Raw genomic sequence first — 26,045 nt, 5'->3', positions numbered from 1 at the left:
CTGCTGATATGTAACAGTATATCTGGCTCACTTAAGAAGAATAGGAGATTACTCACTTTTCCATCAATTTATAACCCACTAGAGACTTGGCAAGTCAATTTTTTTTTAAATTACTGTAATTTTTGAGAATGACTAGTGATTCATGTCTATTATTTAGTTATTATGAATAGAGCACTTAACAAACAACATAGTAGTATTGTGATAGTTAAGGGTTGAAAGTTATAGTAGGTAGTCGTGGTTGGAAAAGACCATTTGAAGGTGTTAATAGGTTGGGTAAATACACTGATGGAAATGTCTGCAGAGGCATTTGCTTGGTGGCATACTGACAGAAGCCAAATTGATGACTGTGTTGTGCTATCAAGTTTAGAGGATCTAAAAGATGACCTCTGGTAAAGCCCATTAAGGCTAGAAATGGAGAGGAGAATGATGTAGCAACTGGGATCATCACAAGGCAAGTGGTCTTCCCCTAGTCACGATGTGCAAGATAATCTTTAAAAATCAGACATGACTTCAATAATTTATTAATTAAAGATGTTAACTAATATTAATATATAACTTCTAGATATTCCTTATACATAAAATACATTTTAAAGTTTATGCATCAGTGTGAGTTAGTTAAAAACTTACATAAAATTTAGCTGTTAAAACCCCCTATGTTCGACTATGTATAAAGGTGATGTTTGATTTAAGACTAACGTAAAATTTAGCACACTATATTTATTTTAGGCAATAAATACTTTTTCAGTCACTTTATACATTAATAAAAACAGCTTGGCTTAATTTTTTTATACCATACACTTTTTTGAAGTGTGCCATAAAACCTTATGATACCCTACCTAATTAAATATCAACTTAAATAGTTTTTATTTATTTACTTAATTAAAAATGTAATTGATTAAGTAAAAATTAAAAAATAGTAACATATTTAAAAATTAAATTAAAATCAAATTTAACAATAAATAAAAAAATAATAACGTAAAAAGTATGTTACTATTTTTAAATTTAAATTGATTATAAATGATTTTTTTACTTTCCTGGCGAATATAGCTAGAATATATCTTTATTAAAAGGAAAACCACAGTGATTATGTCGAAAATAGAGTGTCAGGTGTTTTAAAAATCTTTAAGCTTTAAGGTCCAACTAGTACAACTAGATCAAAAACGTATGTATATCGCTCTACTTTTGGTTTTATATCCCGAGATTGACCACACTGATTTCCTTCAAATTTGTTTCAAATATTTTTATGTATGGGTATTGAACATATTTTTTTTTTTTTTAATTCATTGAGAGGGTGGGGATATTGCAAAAATCCATTTCAATTTTCTTCAGAGACATTTAACAAAACTTTATTGAAGCAAATCTGTTACCTACAATGGATATGCAAATAAGCCAAAAAAAATTGTTCAAACAACCCACATCTCTTAAAATTGAAATACATGTTTTTGGTTCTTTTGCTCTGTATCCCTTCAGTTTAAATATTTTTCAAGCATTTTGAGTATTTATACTTCATATAGAAAGCTATGAAGAAATATCTACGGTTTTATTTTTAAACTATAGGCCCAGACCTAAAATGCGGAAAAGTTTATTGAAAATTTTCTCTTTCTTACTTTTGCCTCAGTTGAAGAGGGTGCTGGATTTAAAGTAAACTTTACTTAAGCAAAATTGTGAAGCTTAAACCATATATAGATGTTTTTTGAAAAATGTTTCTTAAAATCTATTCCCTACCTCTAAAGTAAAAATATTTTATTTTTTGGCTTTAATTCTTTTAATTTTTATTATTAAATTTTTTTTGTATTTTTCCTTCATCACTTAAAAGGCTATTAAAATTAGAGTAGCTTTGGCACCTATATTATATAACAAACCCAAAATGGGAAGTAAATTTTTTCATTACTTTCATAAAAGTTACACTTATTTTTTCAATATTTTTAAACAATTCTTTTTTAATTTTTTTTTGTTAGGGATCACTTCTTTATAAATAAATTTCTTCCACAGAGTAAGGAAGCCCCTAAAATCTAAAAAAAATTATTCAAAATTTGGAAATTTTGATACTTAAATTTTATAATTGGCAATCATGACTTGATCAGTAGAGAAGGAAAAATCAAACAGTACTTTTTCACGTTTTTTTTGGATATATTTTATAATTTTTTGGTATAACAGTTTGTTATTGCACCTACTTAAAAATGGTCAACACCTTAAAGGGTTTAAAAATAAAAATGAAGATCGTGTAATGGATAAAATAGTGTAGTTTGGTAATATAAAAATATTATTAAACTAGAGCACTAACCTTTAAATATTATTAATCCAAAAGCACTAACCTTTATACTTTTATCAGGTCGAGTAAAATAACAGTAGCAGATATTATATTAACTCAAAAAATCCTAGCTGTAAGACATAGTTGCTAAAATAAACTCTATGAAACTTAGTAAACCAAATCAGCAAAGAAAATTTTGTTATAACATAACATATTTATATTTTGATTTTTTAAAACCATAAAGAACGTTTTAAGTAATATAAAAATGACAGTTTGTTAATTCTTGGTAATGTGAAATGAACATTAATTAAAACAAATTAATAAATATTAGTATATTTTTTATTAAAAACACATATAATTTTTATCATCTTATATTTGTCACAGGAATATTTTCTTCTACATGTTTCATCACCTCAGTGTATCAGCATCATCAAGGAATGAAAATTATCCACACCACATTTTATTAGTCTTACACATAAAAAATACATACCATGACATCGCAATATTACATATTAAAGCATATATTTACTGTTCAGACTAAATTTAGACCGGATAACACAACAATTTTGCATGCTTATTGTAAATATATATATATGTATACTTTAATATGTAATATTATATGTTTTATGTGTAAGGCTAATGATATGCCTTACAAATGTAAGGCATTTCATGTTTGATATGATAAAACATGTACGAAAAAAAATTCCTATGACAAATATATGATAAGATGATAATAAAGATTATACATTTGTTTTTGGTAAAAAATAAAACTGTATACATCACATGATAAAAAAACTATTAAACTAAATCTAACTATAAATATAATCAAATTCTTGATTAAAACTGTAAATTTTAATCAACGAATGACAGTGTAATTTCATTTGTGAACCTGTTATAGACAAACAAGCAAAATATAATTGCTGCTTACCTCTTCACAAGCAGCGCATCTTGGTTTAAGTTGTTCTGCATAATGTCTTTCACAATATAAGGCTTCATCATGAACGCAGTATGTAAGATCAACAAGCAACTGTTTACAAGTACTGCATATAAAACATGCAGGATGCCACATCACTTGTGAACCTAATTTTGGTGCCAGTACACCTAAATCATCTTCTTTTAATACCTCATTACATTCTGGACACCTCTGTAACATATAAATTAATTGTTACTTAAATTTAACAACATATAAATAAAGATTTTCTTAAAAATACAAGGAATATACAGCAATTTAACACAAAATTCATAACATAGCGATATACAAATTTTACAGTTCAAACTCACAAACCTCAAATATGTATTTTTATATAATAAAAAGAAATACTTCAGGAAACTATTGATGATGAGAAGGAGAAGGTTGATTTTGGGTGACCTGAGAACGCTAAGGTAGGAAATAGCTCAAAAAATTGGATGAATATTATTGGACACAATGGGGAAAGTACATTGACACTAGCAGTGAAAGATTACTAAGACTTAAGAATAAAACTTAACTGGTTATCACAAGTACCAAATTTTTATATAAAGATATCTATTATTTTACTTGAATCAGAATGACATCTATAGAAGTGAACAATTTATAAGTGATTTTATAATTGTTGAAAAATGAATTATTTGGAAGTGTGCAGGATGCTAGGATAAAGAGAGGTATTGACAAAGATTACTATCTCCTGGTAATGACCAAATATCTAACGAGCTAGCCGATATCAAAAGCAAAGAAGAAAATAATTAAATATAAAAAATATCAATTGAAGACCTTATTTTGGAAAAGTTATCAAGTTATCAAGAAAGAAGTGGAATGAGAAACAGATTTGGTACCAGAAGTACAGAATTAGGAATCATAGAAGAGACTGCAAAAATTCAAAAATTTTTTTTAAAAGCTGCAAGCAAACTTATAGTAAAGGTGGGAACATCACAGAAGAGAACAGTTTGATGTACAATGGAAAGAAAAATATAAATTTCTGTGGCATAAACATTTAAACTCAAAAGCACCTTTTGATTAAAATATTTATAAGGACCAAAGAAAATTGATTAAGGAACATTAAAGAAGTGGTGTGGGCTTCTAAATTAAATCTTGCAAGTATTTGGGAAGTTTATAGAGGAAAATAGACTATTAAAATGAATGTTATATAAGAATGCTCATAGAACTGAATATTACATTATTCTTAAAAAATCTTGCAAAAACAGATTAAATTAATTATCTATTTTGCCACTTTCATAACAGTTTAAGATACTTTAAAAAAAATAGCAGTCAATAAACTTTATAAGCTACAAAAGAACACAATAATTAAGGTGATTCCACAAGTGCCTGTTGGGAATACTGATATCAAACAGTTGTAATCGTCAAATTCCAGAAAATACTCTGGTAGCAGATTAATGATCTTAAAAATGGATTTTTTTTTAATAAGAGAAGGAAATTTTCAACAGAAAAACACTGTTCTGGCAATTATGGGAGTTGATCATCATGTCAAATACCCTATGTTAAAAAATTACCTTTATGGAACCAAAACAACAGCTTTGAGAGCACTGTGAAGGAGACCAAACAACATAATTGGCTGTAGCAAAGTAAAAAGAAACTATTCAATCTATCTTTTATAAACACCAAGAGAAAAAAGTTTGTTTTGTAAGTATAGTTTGTACTTCTTTTTTTTATTATATTTTAAAACATTAATTTTATTTATCGTTAACATTTCTACTGCATTCATTGAAGTTATTTTAAGCTGTTTTTAATACTTCCTTATTATTAACTGATGATGTTTATCAAACAATAAAAATATTCATCTAATCTTTAGACTTTTAATTTTTGTAAACAGTTTTTGCAAATAATTGTTTAATGACTATAATATAAAATAAGAAATATGTTAATATCATAAGTTAGAAAAGAACTGACACATTGACATAAAATATTCAATGATTTGAATAAAACTAAATAAATAAAACTAAATATCCATGATATTTTTTAATTTTAAATTGCTGAAAAGTAATAAAATTAAATTAAAAAATCTACTATTCTATATAACATGGTCATTATATCTCTTCTTACATATTGTTAACAGGTGAATAAATATGCAAATTAATTCACAGCTTTTGCTAATTCTTTTCTATCTTGTTTAACCAAAAATATCTCATGTAAGATAAATTATACCAGAAGTCTTTCATGTTACACACATTTACACAGGGGAAAAATATATAAAAAAAGTTTTTCTCCATATCTAAAAGTCTTTTAAAAATCCAAATTATTCCTTCTGTATCTGAGTGGTCAGTTTTCCAAATTACAAAGTACCTCTACTTGTCTGCCATGTATCTAAAGACAAACATATTAAAAAAAAACAAAAAAAACAATAAAAATAACTGGGAACCCAAAAAATTAAATTGCAGAAAAATATAAAATAATAAAAATATGATAAGATACTCCATCCGTCATATATACTTGTATACAAACAACTATATTTTAAACAGTTTCAAAAAAAAATATCAAATTCAAAAGATTTGATACTGCAATTTTTTAGCTACATCTTTTCCTTTTATAATTGCTCTAAATACCATAGGAAGAGATGTACAAGTAAGACAGTACACATAACGTAGGCACCATAATATTAACAGAAAATTACAAAAATGAAAATAAATTAAAAAACAAGAACAGTTAAAAAAGAATTTAACAGAAACACATCAGTTATTATGAAACAAGAGAGTATAAGTATTTGAAGACATCTTGTGAAGAATTACCTTTAGAGTTTACTTTTCTATCGATGTGAAACATTGACACTAACAAAAAAAAAAAAAAGGTGAAGGCATCTAAATATCAGCACGGGGGAAATTGAATAGGATTAACGAGCAGACAAATGAAAAATAAGTAAGTAATGAAAATAATTAATGAGAATATAAGCTTAGTACAACTCAGTATACGAAAGGTGATCTGGCTGCGACATGTAATAAGAAATGAAGAACTGATTAAAACTGTATAAAAACTAATAGAAGTGCAAAAAACAGAGACCAAAAAAATGATAAATTATCAAAATCTTAAAAGTTTAGTTCAGAATATAGGAGGCAGACATGGTATAAGATACCTACGGGCGGATAACCTATTATGAACACAGCTCACAATTAAATTTTATTTATTAAATATGGATTATAACAATAGCACTAAGAAGTCCATATTTATATAATTATCAACATTATATTGGAATTTTTTAAACTAGAAATATAATAACAAAGACTTAATTTTTATCTAACCAGATTGCTGATCAAAAGATATCAACACATAAAACTCATTGCTGTTTTCAGTTAGAACACACATATACATTAAACCATAATTATTAATCATAAAAGTTGAATCGCATTAAAAATTATAAAAAAAAACCTTTAATGCTAACAGCAGTTTTTTTACTAATTAAAAATCACTCAATTAACTTACAAAATAATAATAAACTGTGGATGCAATGTTTTTGACTAATACTTTAATGAATAACGCAGAATTTAATTAAATGATTAATATAAAATTATCTATTTGTATGTACTATCTACCAACCAAAATTCATTATTTTTGCCAACAAAAGAAAAAAAGTAAAAAAAAGATAATATTCATAAATAATATTAATAAACATGTACTGTAACAGTTTAATATCAATGTAACTTAAATTACAATGCTGTTATCATCTGTAATAAAATTGTTTGAAAATTATATTAAAAAGAGTAAAGATTATTTTCTTTTCTTTCATACATTGAATGAGTATTTATAGAAAACACACCTGTGACAGAGAAATGAATCATTACCATGATTCGCAACCATAATAAATTACCTTTCATTACAGGAAAGATATTTTATTTAAATCTGCCACCAATTTTTTTTTTTTTTAAGTCAAAGTTACTTCCTAGCAAAATGGATTAGAACAGGTGGTGGAATAGTTTCCGTAATATTATGATTTAAGCATAATTATACCATACTATAACTAGAATTTCAATGTTCCAAGATTAATTACTGCTATCAAAAAAAATCTAAAAATCTGAATTCATTGAGTATAACCGTGCTAGATGCTGTATGACTAATTATTATATTATCACTTACAATTTTTCCATTTATAAGGAATAAAACAAGATAATAGGTTTGTAATGTACAAAACATAATTTTATACTGATAAAAATTTTTAACAGAAGAACTCATCATTAAATTACAACACAAGATTTTAGATCGCATTATTAAACAATTTCCGATTTTTATACAAAATGTTACACAAAATTTAAACCCAGTATTACACATTTCGGTATAAATTGATTCAATGAAATTGTGAAATGCTTTGTAGCAATGAGTTCCTGTTCTGTTCTGTGTGTTTATAATGTGTCTGGGACCAGCTGAGTCACAACGATCGGTGATCAACAACAATAAAAACAATAACAAGAAATAATTTGTTTACAGTCCGTTACAAAAAATGTGTTAAAAACAGTGAAAAAATTGGGTCACATCAAGTGGTCCAGCCAAATCCAGATAGTGTGGTCCAGACAGGCATTAACCAGCGTCCTATGGATCAAGTGTAATTTTCGTTTTTGTGTTAATTTTTAACTAATAGTTACATGCGACACGTATCTTCAATGTCGGCTACTGCGTACAGCCTACGTTGACATCATCCATTAACGCCCCGTGACCAGAAGTATTCAGATGAGTCGTAGTTTAGTTATTAATCGTAAACAATCTTTACAAGATATCATTTCGTCTTAAAACACTAGCCTATTTTTTAATCATTCATATTTTCATGTGCATGCTTCTATTCAATCACTAAATTTGGCTGTTTTAAATATTATTATTACAACTGTCGTATAATACGACCATTTGTGAATAATCATACCTTTATTACCATTAATTTAAAAATTGAGGATTCACAACAGTTATGACTTTTAATTAAAAAACGAGGAGTAGTTACGGCACAAATGACGAAATTCAATAGTTTGTTAAATAAATCGATGATGTTACTCAGCTTAAATTCAGGTTAGTGAAATTTCAAGAACTGTTATCGGATTTCGAAAAAAATAAAACTGAAATCGACATTTTTGACGATTCGTAAAGCCATGATAATGATTGGGCTCAATTTGAAGATACATTTTACCAACTAACTATGCAAGCACAAACTAAAATTCCGCAGCTCACTAAAGCTGACACCATCGTTGAAAACCATGAAACGGTACTTACGTATTAACGTCACCGCATCAGAAGTTGCGCTAATACGCCAATAATATAATCTAACCAAACTTAACCTACGCTCGCTAACCTTGATAATCAACAGTAATGTTTTGATTATTTATGTAGTAAATAATTAATTAGGTTAGGTTCAGTTCTTGATGATTGCGGTTTTGTTTTTCTTGTTCCGAGTATTCATGGTTATTATTGCAGTCTCGTTAATAGTTCTGTTTCTTTTTCGTTTTGTTGTTAGTTTTTAGTTGTTTAGTGATGTTTTTAGTAGTTTTAAATATTACCCCGAAATTAAAACAATGCAGATGGTAGCACAATTTATTCTGACAGTTGGAAAGGTTACCAAACAAATAGAATAGAAATAGAAGGTTTCCTACATGCTTAAAGTTAATCATAAATACAATTTTACTGATCCTGATACAGGAGTTTCGGCCCATTTTCCACCGAAATCCGATTGACTACTTTGTTTTTAAATAAAGCTGTAGCTGCGGTGGCGTTAATACGTAAGTACCCATGAAATAATCAACGAAAAATAAGTTGTCAGGCTGGGTTTATCCCCGCTTTTCCTTACCAGCTATCAAGCTGCCCACATTTTCGGGAGAATATGACGAATGGTCATCATTCCATGCAAGTTTTAAATCATTAATTCATGACAATTCAAATCTGTCCATCAGAAATTTCACTATCTCAAATTGTCTTTAAAGGACAGTGCCGCCAGTGTCTTACAATATCTAGAAGGGTCATCCGAAAATTATAAAATTGCTTGGGACCTCTTGGTGGAAAAGGTTTCAAAACAAAAGGTATTTAATCAACAAACATATCTCAGCTATTTTCAATCTAAATAAATAAGACGAAGAGTCTAATTCTAGTTTAAGAAAATTAATTGACAATATACAAAAAAATGTGCTTGCCCTTCATACATTAGGTCAACCCACTGAACACTGGGACACTCTAATAATTAATTTGATTATCAGCAAGTTGGATAAACTACTTGCCGTCAGTGGGAATCAGAGATAGATTCTAACAATGTGCCCATTTTATCTGATTTAATAAAATTTCTACAGAAAAGATGTTGAATCTAAACCAGCACCCTTATTAAAACAATCTCAAACCAGAAATTCCCAATCAAAGCTCAAACAAGATTCAAAAAATAATATATCCACATCTAATTACTGATCTTCTATAAATAAATGTTGATTATGTGACAATTCCCACACATTGTCTTTGTGTGATAAATTCAAATCATTATCCATTAATGATAGAAAAAGGGAAGTGCGGAAGTTAGGTTCTTTAATTGCCTTTCTTCTAGTAATCATAAAATAAAAACTTGTACGACAGGCTCATACAAACTTTTTGGTAAACATCACAATACATTATTCAGAAAAGACACATAAATCTTTGCATCCTGAATCAAATATATCAATTTCCAAGGCTGAATCCAGTAGTCAAAATGAATCAATTGTGTCCGCATCATGTATATCGTGCCAAGATGTTCCTTCTTCAGTGTTGTTGTCTACTGCCCTAGTGTCTGTACTCTATCATCGTGGGGCTCCTCACCTTTGTTGTGTACTATTAGATTCAGGGTCACAGTCAATTTTATGACTGACCGTCAGAAAACTAGGCTTGTCATTTCCAAATGTGTCTGTAGAAGTGAATGGAATTCGAACATCCACTACCAAAACTACTAAAGCTGTTCAATGTGTCATTAACTCAAGATTTAATACATTTTCCTTCACTATTGATTGTGTAGTCCTAACATCTATTACCAAACATTTACCCACTGTGTCAACTGAAAAATCAGACACAAAAATGTTCAGTTAGCAGATCCTTATTTCAATCAACTGAGCTATTTTTTGACTTTCTATGTGATGGAAGACTAAAACTTCATGATTCATCTTCAACCCTTCAAAATACAGTGCTTAGTTGCTTCATTTTTGCTAAGGTAACAACTAATACTATGTCGCACATAACTGCAGTTTGCCGTCTATCTACAATGGATGACATCAATAAAACTATACAGAAGTTTTGGGACAAAGAATTATATATGAATACAACCTTCAGGGATGATCTTGGAAGATACTGTGTGCAAATTCCCTTGAAAGGTGATATTTGTTAGCTCGGTGAATCAAAGGATTCTGCATTCAGAAGATTTTTATCAGTAGAGAGCTGTTTATCTGTTAACCCAGAGATGCATTCACAATACATCCTAATTCATGAAAGAATATATGAAGAGCTACAACATATTAAAGAAATTACAACAACGACTGAAGCCAACTCATCGAAGGCTTATTACATTCCGCATCATGCACTGTTAAGTGAAGATTCTGCAACCATCAAATTACAGGTAGTTTTCAATGCATCCTCAAAAACAAGCTCTGGTGTTTCTTGAATGGCATCTCAATCGTTGGTTTAACAGTACAATCAAATCTTGTCAGAATTGTATCAAGATTCAGAACACATCTATATATTGTAACAACAGTTGTTGCAACACTTCTGTTCATAGTGGTCGTGAGACTACTTGAATGGCCTATAGCAGAAAAGAAGTGGACCACTTCTTCACCTAATTTAAGGATTGGTAACGTGGTTATCATCAAGAAAGACCCTCTTTTCCCTTTTCAATGGAAAATAGCCTGTACTGTAGAACTTCATCCAGCAAAAGATAACAAAGTTCGGGTTGTCACTGTCAAGACTTGTATTCAAGACACCAATTAACAAATTATGTTTATTGCAAATTTCTTTTAAGGAAACATTAGACATTAACTTATTTAATATTGTCATTATTTGGATATATCTATGTAGTACTTTTGAAGCAACTTCTTCAAGGTGGAGTACGTGAATGTGATTGTGAAATGCTTTGTGGCAATGAGTTTCCTGTTCCTGTTCTGTGCGTTTATAATGTGTCTGGGACCAGCTGAGCCACAGCAATCTGTGTTCAACTACAAGAACTAATTTTTTTACAGTCCATTGCAAAACAATGTGTTAAAAACAGTAAAAAAATTGTCACATCATTTAACATCATCCATTGATATTATTTTTAATTCTTTGTAATGTAGCTTTATTGTAGATCATGAGAAATTAAATTTATAAAATAAATATTATTCATTTAAAAAACGTTAGTCATTTTTTAGATGATTAATTCACCAAATAAACTTTGTGCATGAAAATACAGTGTAGAAATTTTTTGTAATACATGAAAAATATCAAACAACCTAGGACTTCCGCAATCTAAGACAGAGATACTGCTGCTTCACCGTGGAAGTTGGAATTTTGTTAAATGATTTTTATTTTTATTTAATTTTTTTTAGAGAAATCAAGAAATGTTTTATAATACTTTTTTCATTTATCAATCTACCAATTGTTCTTTCATAAAATATTCTTTCAATTAAATAGCAAACACAGAATAAAAATCAACAATCAAGATAAAAAACAGTACAATTTGAATACATTTGATTACAAACTGTACCATAATATCATGTAAAGAAAACCATACAACATGGTAATAGATAGATAAATATAGTGACATTTATCGCATATATGTGTTATATAAGTATTTATATTAAGTCAAAACATTTTAAAAATTCTCCATTTCTTGTTGTTATATACTATTCTTTAAATTACTACACCCAAAGTTATTTGTTTCAAAAACTTCCTCTCCAATTCAAGAGAGAAGACTAGAAATTCCCTGCAAACCAATTTTAAGATTGATAACAACATTTACAGAAAGTGGGGGGAGAGAGAATACCCTCTCATAAAAAAATGTAATTATCCTGAACGTCTCAGTACAGACAGGAACCATTAACCTGGCCCAATCCTTTATAATATTTTTCTCTATACACATCTCTCCTCTACTTTTAATTTTAAGATCGATTTATTTACTTTTTTAACCTATCTAATTTTCAATATCCTCTGTTAACAAATTTCAAAGTATTGTTTTCCAAGGAGAAAAAGCTACTTCCTTTCTGCTTTCCCTATTGTCCATTTTTTGTGACCATAGATTGCCACACTTGACATAAATATTTTTTTATTTTTTTCTAATTATTAGATACTAGCAGCGTAAGTCTTTTCCACATAACACTCCTTAAGTCAGTTTGCTTTTGATTTCTTTCTTTCCTTCATCCACTGAAATTTTACTCCAAAAATTGGAAAGTTGTGTTAATTTCCTTCATTACTGCCTTTTTACTGCCCCATTTCATAATTCTTGTTTATTTTCTAATTGAATTTCTTATCTACATATAAATATATATCATTCACAATTTCATCATTAATTTCTGATTTCTGTCTAAAAAACAAGCCAATTACATTTTTTTTCTTCTTGGAAATTACTCTATTCTGAAATTAATTTTTAAATTCCTGAATTGATTCCTTCTAGATACTAGTTGAAAAGCAATGGGACAAGATACTCATAAATCTTTACGTTACTACTTTATGAATCAGAGCTTACTTTTCTACCTTTACAAATTTTACTTGGAATTTTCTACCTTTACAAATTATTTCTCTTTTACTTAATTTTTTTCTCATACAGATTGTTTATGTCTTCTTTCCCAATATTCTAGTTTAAAATTTTAAACCTTTTGTTCCATTCTACATAATCAAATATATCTCCAGATATAAAAAAAAACATTCAATAAATCTGTTTCTTAAATTTACCTTCTAAGACCAGTCTGAGTACCATCAATCAATAAACAAGGGAAGAAATATTAATAAGCAAAAGAAAATTTTATATTTATTCAAAACAAAAAAGGATAAATAATCTTTATCACTCATTGACTTATAAAGACAATTAACTTAAGAATGAAGCGTATGTAAACATTACATACATTAATAAAATGAACAAAAAATCACATAAAATAAACAGTACATTAATAAAGAGAGACTAAGGGATTCAATTCTCCAGAATGAAAATGTTTTACAGCAATTTTCTGTAAAAACTGATAGTTAAAATACTGAGTCATGTAGTATCCCTGGATAGATTGAGGTTTCTCAATTTAAATGTGAAGAGAACTCGTAGGCTAAAAACATTAATTTAAATCCTGGAGAATACTTCACTTTATATTCATAATCAGATAACTATGATGTGTAGTGAAAAAACGAAAAATGTTCCAAGTGGAGTAGCAGTCAATCCACTACTTCGAAAAGAAGTACAAGTAGATGTTTGAATTCTGGAGAGTCTACATCATCACATAAGAAACAGTTGGATGTTCCTTGAAACCTTATAAATAAAAATTTAAAACTTAAATGAAAATATAAATTTTTGACAGCTAAAAAAAATTTGTAACTTTTTTAAAATAGAAAAAACTGACCAAATAAAAGTTGAGGAGGATAAATTAGAAAAGGTCTAAAGTATATAGGAGTTAAAACAAAATTTATGTATGACAAAACAACTTCAAAGTAAATTAAAGGATTTAAAGATTTAATGAAGAAAACCCCCAAAGAACATCTAAATCGAATGAAAGATGGAAAAATGTCTTCTTTAAACATGTGAGAAACACTGGAAAAAAAAATTAAAGCAAAAAGAAATAATTTTTTTTGTGGTCCAGGAAAAAATTCTACTAACTACTGTCTGGACAATTATAACGACAAAGAATTAATTTTAGATAGTTTATGATGCATAATAAAACATATTTTATTTTTATATTTTAATATTCTTTAGAATGTGGAATTAAAATCAAATATGAAATTAAACTAAAGGTAATATTTAATTACAATTAGATATACATTTAAATACACTCAAAAATATAATAAATTATAATTAATGATCGTAAAATAATATTAAAGTGAAAATATTTATTATTTATTTATAAAAAAGATTAATTTGATTTATCAAAATTTATAATAAATATTTTAACAGTCAGCTGAAAACTGTTTACCCAAACCAGACATGTTGTTAAGAAAGAAAAAGTAGAACTAAAAGCATTGAGATTCTGGATTTAAACTTACTAACATACATTTAAATATATAAACATGTATGTACATATAAAAAATAAACATACATGTGCACACATTCACACCCACATACACATGAAGATTAAATAAGACTGAAAGAAAGAGCAATGAGGAGTAAGCAAAAGGGCAAAAATTAACACATATTCACTGTGGTGTACTTTTTTCTATATATAAATATCTGATTTTATTTATATTTAAACATGTGCTAATAAATACCAAAATAAATTAATAATATAATAAAAGAATAAAAATAGACAAATTATTTATTTATTTTTAAGTTTTATTTTAATTTTCTCTTCTTTTGTTGGAACAGTAAAATAAAAACATCATCCACACAAAATGTTGTATAAAACACTAAATTGCCCAATTTTTATTTTAACTTATCCAACTTACCCTTGTTATTTAAAATTTTCATCCTCTATTTTTTCTTTTTTAGTTTTCAGAATTAAATTTTTTGATTACCTATTCTATTACTATTCTTATTAGTCTTATTCTATTCTTTTACTCTTTACCCAGAGATCCAACTAGGTTAGTGTTTTACCACAATTTTTTTTAATCAAGAAGACAATTATGTTGTATAAGAAAGGAAAGGTGATAAAGAAAACATTTCATTGAAAAATAAATAGTTGTTTTCTACTGATTTTATCATATTGTACTCAAATTTTAACACAATCTCAGCTTTAACTTTGTTTTTCAAATCAAAATATTATATTTATTTGGCAGTACATAATTTATTTTGATATCTCTCAAATTAGAAAAATTTTGAAATATAACCTTATGTACACTGATTTTAATTGGTTCTGGATTCTTGAAATAAAACAAGAAGTTTGGCCTACAGCTTAAAGGAGGTTGATCTGAAATTTAATTTTTAAAAAGAAACTGATAGTTTACAATTTTTTTCATTTGCTATAATTAGTATTAATTATGTGTCGCAGTTATTAACAGTATTGAATAAATTTATATATTTGTTTCACATGTAAAATCGATAAGAGTGACTATCTATCAAAGGTTTATTTAGTAAGATTCCGAATAATTAAGTACATCTTTATTTGTTTTTTAATTTAATCTAAATATACTTTTGTATATAAAATTTTATTAATAATAATGTTAAATGTATGAATGATATATGTATTATGCTAATTTACATTTATTTTTTAAAAAAATGTCTCTACTGTCTAGAAAGCTTCTACAACATTTTTACTTATGTGACACCATCTGAGAATGGTGTGATGGTTCATCTGATTCTACTATTTGGTTTAATAATTAAATTATTTTATTATAAAGAACAAACAAAAAAATTACACTATTAATCTGAATCTCAGTTAAAAATTAAAATATTAATATTGGTGAATAATAAACTCAAAGACAAAATAAATGATTTTGTTACCAAGGTAGATATCAATATGGTTCTTATTTAAAGATACAGAAAAACTAAAACAATTCTTGACATAAAAACATTTGACCAAGTTGTTTTAATGAGGGATTTTTAACAACAATATTCTAAAAATGGAATAAGTGAAAAAAGCAAAAGAGAGAGAAGATAGAAGAAGAGAAAAAAAATGATTTGTTGCCAGATTGGTTAGTATATATCAGTCAAACAGTTTAGTTTCTCTCCTTGACTCCCCACTCCAACACTCTATATCTGTCTCCATATAATGCCTAACAGAAAATGCGTAAAGACAAGTCAAGAACTAGACACTACAGTAAACATAATCAATTAGGTGTTTATTCTTAACTGACAAATTACTTGCAACAACTGCAACTGTTATTATTATAGTACACAATAATTTATTTAAAATACTGCATATTTGTAATGAAAATGCATTTTATCATTATTAAAATTAGAAATGCCTAGTTAACGATTTTATAAATTTAACTGGCAAGAATATCGTAAATAAATATAAATCATTTTTTTTAAATCAAGCTATGCCAAGAAGCAATTAAATTAAAATAATTTTTGTAGTTTTATCTAATATACTATTAAATCTGAGACAAATTTAGAATTATTTAATAAAAATAGGTTGTAATTATATTTATTTTAAAATAAATTAAATTTTTATATGTAATATAAAATGATACGTCTTCAACAAGTATACATCTTTAACTGACCAATTTATCTAGAATTTCACATAGATGAAAAAAACAACACAAATATTAAATAAAAATTAGCCTTTTCATTTTTTGTTCATACAAACAGACTTTTCAAAATAAAAATTCACTTTTTTAGACGTAAGGAAATTTATTTTATGGCAACAAAACACTACTGTTACTGTACAAACACAGCAGACTAGTAACCTATCCACTGGGTTGGTCTAGTAGTGAACTCATCATTGCAAATCAGCTGATATCGAAGTCGAGAGTTCTCAGGTTCAAATCCTAGTAAAGGTAATCCTAGTAACGGATTTGAATACTAGATCGTGGATACTGATGTTCTTAGGTGATTGGATTTCAATTAACTACACACCTTAGGAATGGTCGACCTGAGGCAGTACAAGACTACACCTCACTTACATTCATACATACTCTCATTCATCCACTGAAGTAATACCTTACAGTGGTTCCTGAGGCTAAACAGAAAAAAAGAGAAGACTAGTAATCTGAATAATCTAAAAATCAGTCGTATTTGAATTAGAATGATATTCAGATTACTGGAAGGCTGAATTCTAGGACTCAAAAAAAATAATTTTAATGTAAATAAATGAAGTCTATGTTATGCAATAATTTTTATTGATTAATTCCAATGTATTGAATATTTACACATTTTTTTAAACATTGAACAAAATAAAATATTGGATGATGTTAACTGATGTGACACATTTTTTGAAATGAACTGTAAACAAATTATTTCTTGTTATTGTTCTTATTGTTGATCACCGATCGTTGTGGCTCAGCTGGTCCCAGATATGTTATAAACACACAGAACAGGAACAGGAAACTCAACTGCCACAAAGATTTCACAATCTCTTCCAAATATCCTGTCACTTAGGCATATATATATATATATATATATATATATATATATATTCTTTTAGATTTTACAAATAAAAGCATTCAATTATGAAATTAATTTTTTAATGATTTTTAGTAAGAAAATCAGTTGAAATTAATTAAAAACTGAATATCTGTTAACGATCAACCTGAACAACAAATTTATGGTGATATTGCAATAAAATATCACAATAATCACAGATAATTAAAGTGTTAGAAAAATCAATTTTTTTTATATGGTAATAAAATTATGTGGTAAACCATTTACATTGTAGGCATACCATAAAATATCATGTTACACCTACCAAACTGGTCTAGTGGTTATCTCAAAGATTCTGAGATTCAAATCCTAGTAAGTGATAATTATTTATATACAGATTTGAATATTAGATAGTGGATACCAGTGTACTTTGGTGGTATGGTTTCAATTTACCACTTGTGTTAGGAATGGTCACCCTGAGTATACAAGAGTACACCTCATCTACATATTATACATATCACCTCATCTCAGTGGGCCATGGGAAGGTTATGCTTACTGTTCACTAGTTGAACAGATTCCAATGAACACATTAGTTAAATAAAATTAAATATAAATTTTATGGTATAACTTTCGTGATTTGTTCTGATGTCTATTTGAAATTTCAGCCAAATTGGTCAGAAATTATACAATATACCTGATGTTGAATGTAAAACCATGAAATCTGCCTTATATACAGAGTGGCACAAAAGTCACTTGACACTTGTTTATTAAAATACTGAATTTATGTTATTTTATTTATTGCAGACTATACTTACAATTATATTTTTGTTCATTATCTTTTCCATCATCATTAATATATTTTTACAATCTTTTGGGAACACTGTTACACACTCTACAACCAAGTTCTCTGTCACTGTCCAAATCATTGAATGCGTTTCAAATGTAATCTTTCAACATTAAATGTCGTAAATGTTGTCGTCAACAGTAATGAGGCTTTCTAGAATAAACAGACTCCTTGACACTCCATATGAAAATATCCATTGGTGTAATATCTGATGAATGTGGAGGGATGTCAATATCTGCCCGTCAATCAATCACTCTTCTATCAAATGTTTCATTCAAATAATCATGGACTGCAGTGGCATAATATGGTGGAGCGCTATCATGTTGGAAGTAAATTTCTTGAATGTTTTCAGCACAAGTCATGAGTCCTGGTACCATGTAATTTTTAAGCACATCCAAGTATTCATCTGTTGTAAACAAAAAAAAAAAAGAAGTAAGGTCCTTCCTTCAAAAAAGTACGGTCCGAGTGCGCAAAAAGATGATATTACTCCCCAAACACTCGCACCTGGTTGATTGAATTGTTGCTCTAACAAAAGATGCTGGTTTTCAGTGTGCCAGTAAATGCACTTATGTCTATTAACTTGTTCGCTTAACTTAAAATTGGCCTCATCAGACCAATAAATAACTCTGGATCTTGTTTCTGTTCATTAAGCATCACAAAACTGAAGACATCAATCTGGGTCATCTTCAAGTAGATCATGAAGTAAACGTGGTTTGTAGACTTAAAATTTATGTTTGGTAACATTCTTTGTACAGACCTTCATGATAACTCCAGCTCAGACGCTAATCATCATGTTGATTTCTGTGGACTTTGCGTCTCTGCTAAACATATGCACAATTCATTTTCCTCTGTTGTGACTGTTATTGGGCGGCCAGTTCTTGGTGCATCCGTAACAGATTCATATTGTTAAAGTTTTTCTCATATGTTGTACTCTGTTTGTCTAGAGGGAGGGTTTGATGTAAAATGTAAAATGTCTACACCTTTTCATTAATAGCTGCAGTAGTACCACTTTTATAAAAAGTTTTTAAAGCAAAAATCCTTCTTTACTTTTCTTTTTCTTTTAAATCCTTCTTCGTTAATATCATTAAACTGCTTAACTCAGAAAACAAACAGACATTATAGCTCACATCAATACACGGAGATACAGATCTAGACAGTTATTTGTGTTTGTCATTGTATTGCCACCATGACACGGTTGAATTATCAACATTTTGTAACAAAAAGATCATGAACTAAAATTATTGTATACATTTTGCTATTGTTAAATTTTTCTGCTATTCATAATTATTTTTTATCTAGTGTGACCTTTGTGCCATTCTGTGTGTGTGTGTGCACGCGTGTGTAATACTAATTCTAATAGTTTTTATGAATATCAAATAGAGAATAAAGAGAGGGTGGGGTAATTCCCCCATCAAAACCTGTGATTTCTTGAAATTAGTGAGTTCTAGAAACTTCATCAGCAAACTTCTTTTGAAGATTATTAGTCATTTTAAAAGAACGTAATTTTCTCATGCAAAACTAAAAAATATATATCCAAAAAATCAAGAGAATAGGGTGCAGGGACTCATGACTACTATCTGGATCAGGTACAATTTGGTGAGAGTTTAATGGGACGTTTAGCCCAAATGGATATTTGTAGCATCTGAAAAATGCCATGCCTCAAGGTGAAAAGCTGAATGCTATCACTTTCGTAAAAATATTAGTAGTAGTTTATTCAAATTTCCACCCCTTCCTTCCAAATAAAAATATAGGTGGAATAATAAAAAAAAATATAACAGTAATAAATCCTATGCAAATACAGAATCTTCTTGTTGCAATCTTTTTTTGTTAAACAACATAACAATTTGGTATGGTAAACACCTTAATTTAAGCTCCTTTAGCTATTTTTAATAACCAATTTTATAAATCTGAGGATATGTTAATTATAAAATAATTAAGATTTCTAATTAGATTAATCAAGTTTTAAAATAAATTTGAAAATCTTCACTTCTTTATTTCATCCTGTATAAGTAAAGCAAACGAAAATATTTTTCTTTAAAAATTGTTACCTTAATAAAAATAGATTTTATTTATTTTATATTTATATAGCTGAATCATTATTTTTATGCGTTTTAAACAGAATTTTGTAATTCTGTTTAGATCAGAATTTTCCTATTGATAACCTTGATCTTTTTAGGAAATGTCATTATTTTTTATCCAAGATGGAGCACACTATTCTTCCTGATATTAACTATTCGAAGTAAAATTATACGCTGATTAAAATATTTATTTAATAAAATAACCATACTGGTTAATCTATTTATCATATTAGTAATTTAAAATTATCAGAGAATCCAAAATACCATTCTATTACACAAGTAAATTTTTAAAATATGCTGAAATTGAAACACCAGAACCAAACAGAAGAAATGACTCAAGCTAGTAGTCCTTTAACAGCTTATGAAGTATTTAAAGATAACAAAAATAAATTCCAAAAATGTTATTTAAATTATTTTTCAAGATTGTGATATCTTACAAAAAAAAAAGGTAACACTAACTTTATGGCTCATTGCTTGGCACTGAACCAGCATTAGACAGTGCCATTTATTAAACCTAATAAATTAATTTTAATAATACAAACATTTACATCTAATTAAAAATACTTGGGATCTTTAATTAAATTTTAACAAGAAAAATCAAAATATAGCGATATTTTAAGTTGATTAGCAACGATGCTGATTATTCATTCGATTTAATAGTACTTTCAGTTATAATTTCTTTTTTTAGAATATAATTTTTTTGATTAATTTTAAATTTAGTTTCTTTTAAAGTTTATAATCATGGATAAAATAAAATTACTTTCTTTAATGACGTTCTTTGAAGATAAAATTTATTGAAACATTTCCAATTTTCTGTGATAAATGTATGAGAAAATTTTAAAGTAAAGTAGTGTAATTTAATTTAACACTCTATCAACTATATGATTTATATTTCAGGAAATGAGAATCATTTGATTTTCATTTTGGCATCAAATTTTTTATTAATGAATTTTCTCTATAATTTTCTTTTTTATAACGAATAAAAAAAAAAAATTAGTTTTTACCAGTTTATACTACGTTTATTTGATTTTATGTAGAGTTCATTTTAGCAATGATGTGTTAGGAAACTGTAACATTAATTACTATATCAAAACCATTAAAGGGATCATATCCTCCCAACAAGTCATTAAGGTCACCCCTTCCATGCAACGTAATATTACTCTCTCCTTCAACCATTATTTGTTCACTTTATTAGCATTAGGACATACTAAATAAATTTAAAATTATTTTCATGTAACTTGTTATAACATTATTAAATGATTCATTCAGAACATTTTTTTTTAAATTAAAAAATACTAAATTGGTTGAACAAATTGTATAGATTTTTACCAGTGTTAATTGTATAGTAAAGCTGAAAGTTTAATATAACAGAAAATAAAAATAAAAACATATTTTAAATACAATTAGCTGTCTTAATAATCTATTTTTTTTATTCCTTTTCTATATTTAACAAAGTTAACAAAAAAGAAAAGAGCCTAAAAAATCCTGTTCATAGCATGGCAGGCATGGCATAATTTTAAATTTTATGTCCAGTAAACTATTGTACAAATATTATAAATTTTAATTTATGAATAACAATCAACCTTTTGAGATAATGTTAGTATCATTATCTTTTATTTAGTGATTAAATCATTTGACAAATAAATTAAGATATTCTACTGTATATAACTTCTAGGAGTCAGTACTGACATGTAAACATATGACAAGCGTAATGCTAGGTTTTTGTGCGTTATTTTTATTTTTCCAAGACAAAACAAAATGCTGTTTGACAATTCAGTTGAAAAAAATAACAAATCATAACATATTCAGAAACTTCATGAAAACTTTATTTTTTTTATCATTGTTGTTAATTTAACAGATTATTGGTCCTTGTCCCCTTTAAAGGACTGATCACTCCTCATCACACACACTTTTCCTATCAGTGATTCCAGTTCACAAAGCAGTCCTGAATAGCTTCATTTGAAATTGACTTTAAGGTCTGTGACAAATTTGCTTTAATGTTATCAACAGTCTGAAAACAGTGTCCTTTCATCACTGATTTTAATTTTGGAAGTAAGTAAAAATCGCAAGGAGCTAGGTCTGGTGAGTGAGGCTGAGGGAGGACAGTCATCTGATTTTTGGAACAAAACTAACAAACTTTTTTGACAAAGCTGAGTGTGCAGGCGCATTGTTGTGGCGAAGGAATCATGAGTTGTCTCACCACAACTCTTGTCTCTTTTTGTGGATTTCTTTTATGTAACCATTGTAAAATGCCTTGATAGTATGCAGGGTTCACTGTTTCACCTTGAGAAAAAAATTCAAAATGCACAATACCATTAAAATCAAAAAAAACAGAGACTATTACTTTGACATTGGATCGAGACTGGTTTGCTTTTATGGGGTGTGAAGATCCTTTGCCAATTCATAGTGATGATTGAACTTTTGTCTCAGTGTTGTAGCCATAAACCCAGCTTTCATCTCCTGTTATGATCCTTTGGATGAATGTTTCATCATCATGGCTTGTTCAAGAGCCGACAAACCTCCACTCGATGTTCTTTCTGCTGATCAGTCATCAAACAAGGAACAAACTTTGCTGCAACTTGATGCATATTCAATTTTTGATTCAAACGTCATGGTATAATCCAATCAGGATACTAACATCTTCTGCAAGTTCTCTGATAGTCAATCGGCGATTTGCATGCACCAGATCGTTGATTTTCTGAACGTGGTATCATCAGTTGAAGTCGAAGGCCTTCCTGGTTGAGGGTATCTTCGATTAACTGATGACCACTTTTAAATCGTGAAAACTATTTGTAACATTGCATATGACCCAGAAAATCATCTCCGTAGGCGTGTTTCAAAAGTTAAAACGTTTCTGTGAAAGTTTTTTCCAGTTTCACACAAAATTTTACATTGTATCACTGCTCCCGAAAATTGCACGTTACAAAAATCGCTATTAACACTTAAACAAGTTGCACTCAAATAACAATAACACAAAAACTAAATGAGATAACAACAATCTAAGAACATGTGGTTACAGAGGAGGTTATACAGAACACAATGCAACCAACCAAATGTTACTAAATATATCCACTGGTGCGTAAATAAAAATGTTCAGTTATTTTCTGAATGGACTTCATATATGCTATTACTATATCTACAATGAATGCTCCCATTATCAAGTTTCCAAAATATAGGTATACCTATATATGGAAGTTAAGGTGTGACTGAAGGAAGTAGTTTTCTTTTTTAATATTAAATAATATTATTCGTTATTTTATATAGCTTATTGCAGGAACAGTCAAAAACTTAGTAAATAAAGTTAAAAATATAAATACAAGTATGAGTTAACAATTAAAAGAATGTACAACATATAGCCTAGCAAAAAAGTGGATCTTAATTAATATGTCTCCAATAACAAACCTACATGACAATAAAAATGACTGTAATGAATTACTCATTAACACCATTCAAGTTATCCAACAATATCTGCACCTTAAATAGCTCTAATTTTTCACATGATACAAATTCATCTTGTTTGTTATAAACAAAAAACTATGAAGTGGTTATTTTGGGAATAAGCCTCATATCACTAGAAAGTGATATGAGACTCAAAATCTCTAGTGGAGTGATGATACATTTATATTTATAGCTGATGTGAGCAGTAAACTAATGATTTTGACTATTAAAATTATTATTTTCTAATAATAGTGTATTATTCCCTAATGCATATGAATCATTGTTTCTTGACAAAAAGGATAGTTTATTAATTTATTAAAAGCATTAATTTATAAAAAAAGAAGCACTGGTTAGAGTTGGTTTCTCTGAAAGTAACCATTTAATTGTTTTAAATCGTTCAGTTCAAACCCAGCTCACACAGTAATTGAGGCTTGCAGTTCAACAGTTCATTAATTCAATTAGTTAAAGTTTGTGCTTCAACTAGAAAATCTCCAGTACTAAATATATATTACTATACATATATGTATATTATGTTCTATGTAGTATCATGTGCTATTATATATATATATATATATATTAATATACATATTTATAAAGCTTATGACATTACTGGTAATGTAAGGATTCCGTCATGTGGTCATACATGTTAATCTTTTTTTAATTTTATTTTTAAGCTAAGAAGCTTAATTGTTGTTAATTGTTTTATTGTTCTTGACGAATAAGTTGGGGAGAAAATGTGGTAAAGCTGAGATTTCTCATAAAAAAAGGGATTTAAATACAGATTTACTGGCGTTATCATAAATATGGACCGGTTAATATTCACTAAAATGTTTATTTAAAAATGTTAATCATCATATAAATTTGCATACCTTTCATTCTACTTCCTTTATATTGTGGAAGTTTTGTGGTAACTATTAAAAATTTTAATTAAAAAAGAAATCAAGGTTTCATGATGTTTTATCACACTACATTTCTATATTTAAAATAGGTCAAATATTTAAAAGTAATTAAAAGTATTTAGAACTTGGGATTTTCTAGGAGTGTGCAGGCCTTCTAAAATCCAATCTAGAGCTTGACATATAATTTCAATAAGTTCAATATTTTCAAAACAAAAAATAGTTTACCTTGTAATATAGGATTAAAGACAGTGCATAGAATATTACTTGCATTACTTTTTTAAGTTTCATTTAATAATTTACATCAAAACTACTGCAGTTTGTAGTCTTAAAAAATTAATAATGATAAAAAGAATTATATAAAAATAATTTTTATTAACTGGCAAATAACATAAATAAATTACTTTTAAACACAATAAAAAAAAAATAAGGAAAATAAAGAAATGGTGATAAACTATTTAAAACATTGAACACTTGTATTTATTGTTATGAAAACAAACAATATCAGTTGTTGGCAAATGATCAAGCTAACAATAATTGTTTATGAGTCACAATATGCAAAACGGTATAGAACACAACTTTTTATCATTTTGGCACCTGATACTAAACAATAAATGAGCTGTGGCAATATTCAAGACATTAAAGTACTTTTCATCTCACCACTAATTATAAACGAATTGAAATTTGTAAACGCAGTTCTTGTAGCTCATAGAGAATACATTATACCTAACAACAAGCAACACAATCACACTCACAAAAAAATATAAATTAAAAATCTACCTTTTCATGTATTAATAATAAGAATTTAAATGTAATCACTTTTTATATGGGTGAGAAAATATTTTCCTTTGAGTACATTCTTTAATTTTTAATAGTAAAAAATCATGGAGGCTAATGGATAATACAGAGGGTTAAGTAGAAATGACATAAATTCATTAATCTTATTCAGCCTGAAACTCTCATGATGAACATACCATGACTAGGTATATTGTTGTAATAAACGTTCAACTTGCCAAGTTACAATTCAGAACTTTTCTTGTAAACAAAATCTTGAAATGTTTAAGTACAAATAATTTTTTGATCAGCCATTAATTACACACATAATCACCTATCAGACCACACCAAATTTCATACTCTACATTAGTTGTGTCTGTAATTTTCAGCTACTCAGTTTTGGGATTTTGGTTCACTTCTTATTCCCATTTTTGAATCGCTTAAATACATTTGAGCTTTTTAGAGCATCCAACCAAATCCCACTTTCAATAACTTCATACACTCACTTCTAAATTTTCATCACTCATTTTTTACAAAAAAAAAGCTCACAAGCACAACTTTTTTGTTTTCAACATAGCTAACAGTTTGTTCTATCAGCATGATGTTTATGCACACCCTGGTAAAAACACATCTATATATATATATTTTTTTTTTACCTCCGGGACCACCATTAGGTAT

General features: G+C 27.9%; 1 protein-coding gene across 5 annotated transcripts in view; it reads right to left on the bottom strand.

Moving 5' to 3' along the window:
* Lmpt (four and a half LIM domains protein limpet) overlaps positions 1 to 26,045 on the bottom strand; it is a 913,540-nt gene that overhangs the window by 347,533 nt on the left and 539,962 nt on the right. For all 5 annotated transcript variants that reach the window (XM_075376627.1, XM_075376625.1, XM_075376628.1 and 2 more), the window contains one exon: positions 3,180 to 3,395. In XM_075376627.1, the coding sequence (XP_075232742.1) occupies positions 3,180 to 3,395 (216 nt within the window). The remainder of the gene's footprint in view (positions 1 to 3,179; positions 3,396 to 26,045) is intronic.

The sequence above is a fragment of the Lycorma delicatula genome, chromosome 10 (genome assembly GCF_047948215.1).
Source record: "Lycorma delicatula isolate Av1 chromosome 10, ASM4794821v1, whole genome shotgun sequence".
Lineage (NCBI taxonomy): Eukaryota > Metazoa > Arthropoda > Insecta > Hemiptera > Fulgoridae > Lycorma > Lycorma delicatula.
This window is presented reverse-complemented; position numbering and strand designations above follow the sequence as displayed.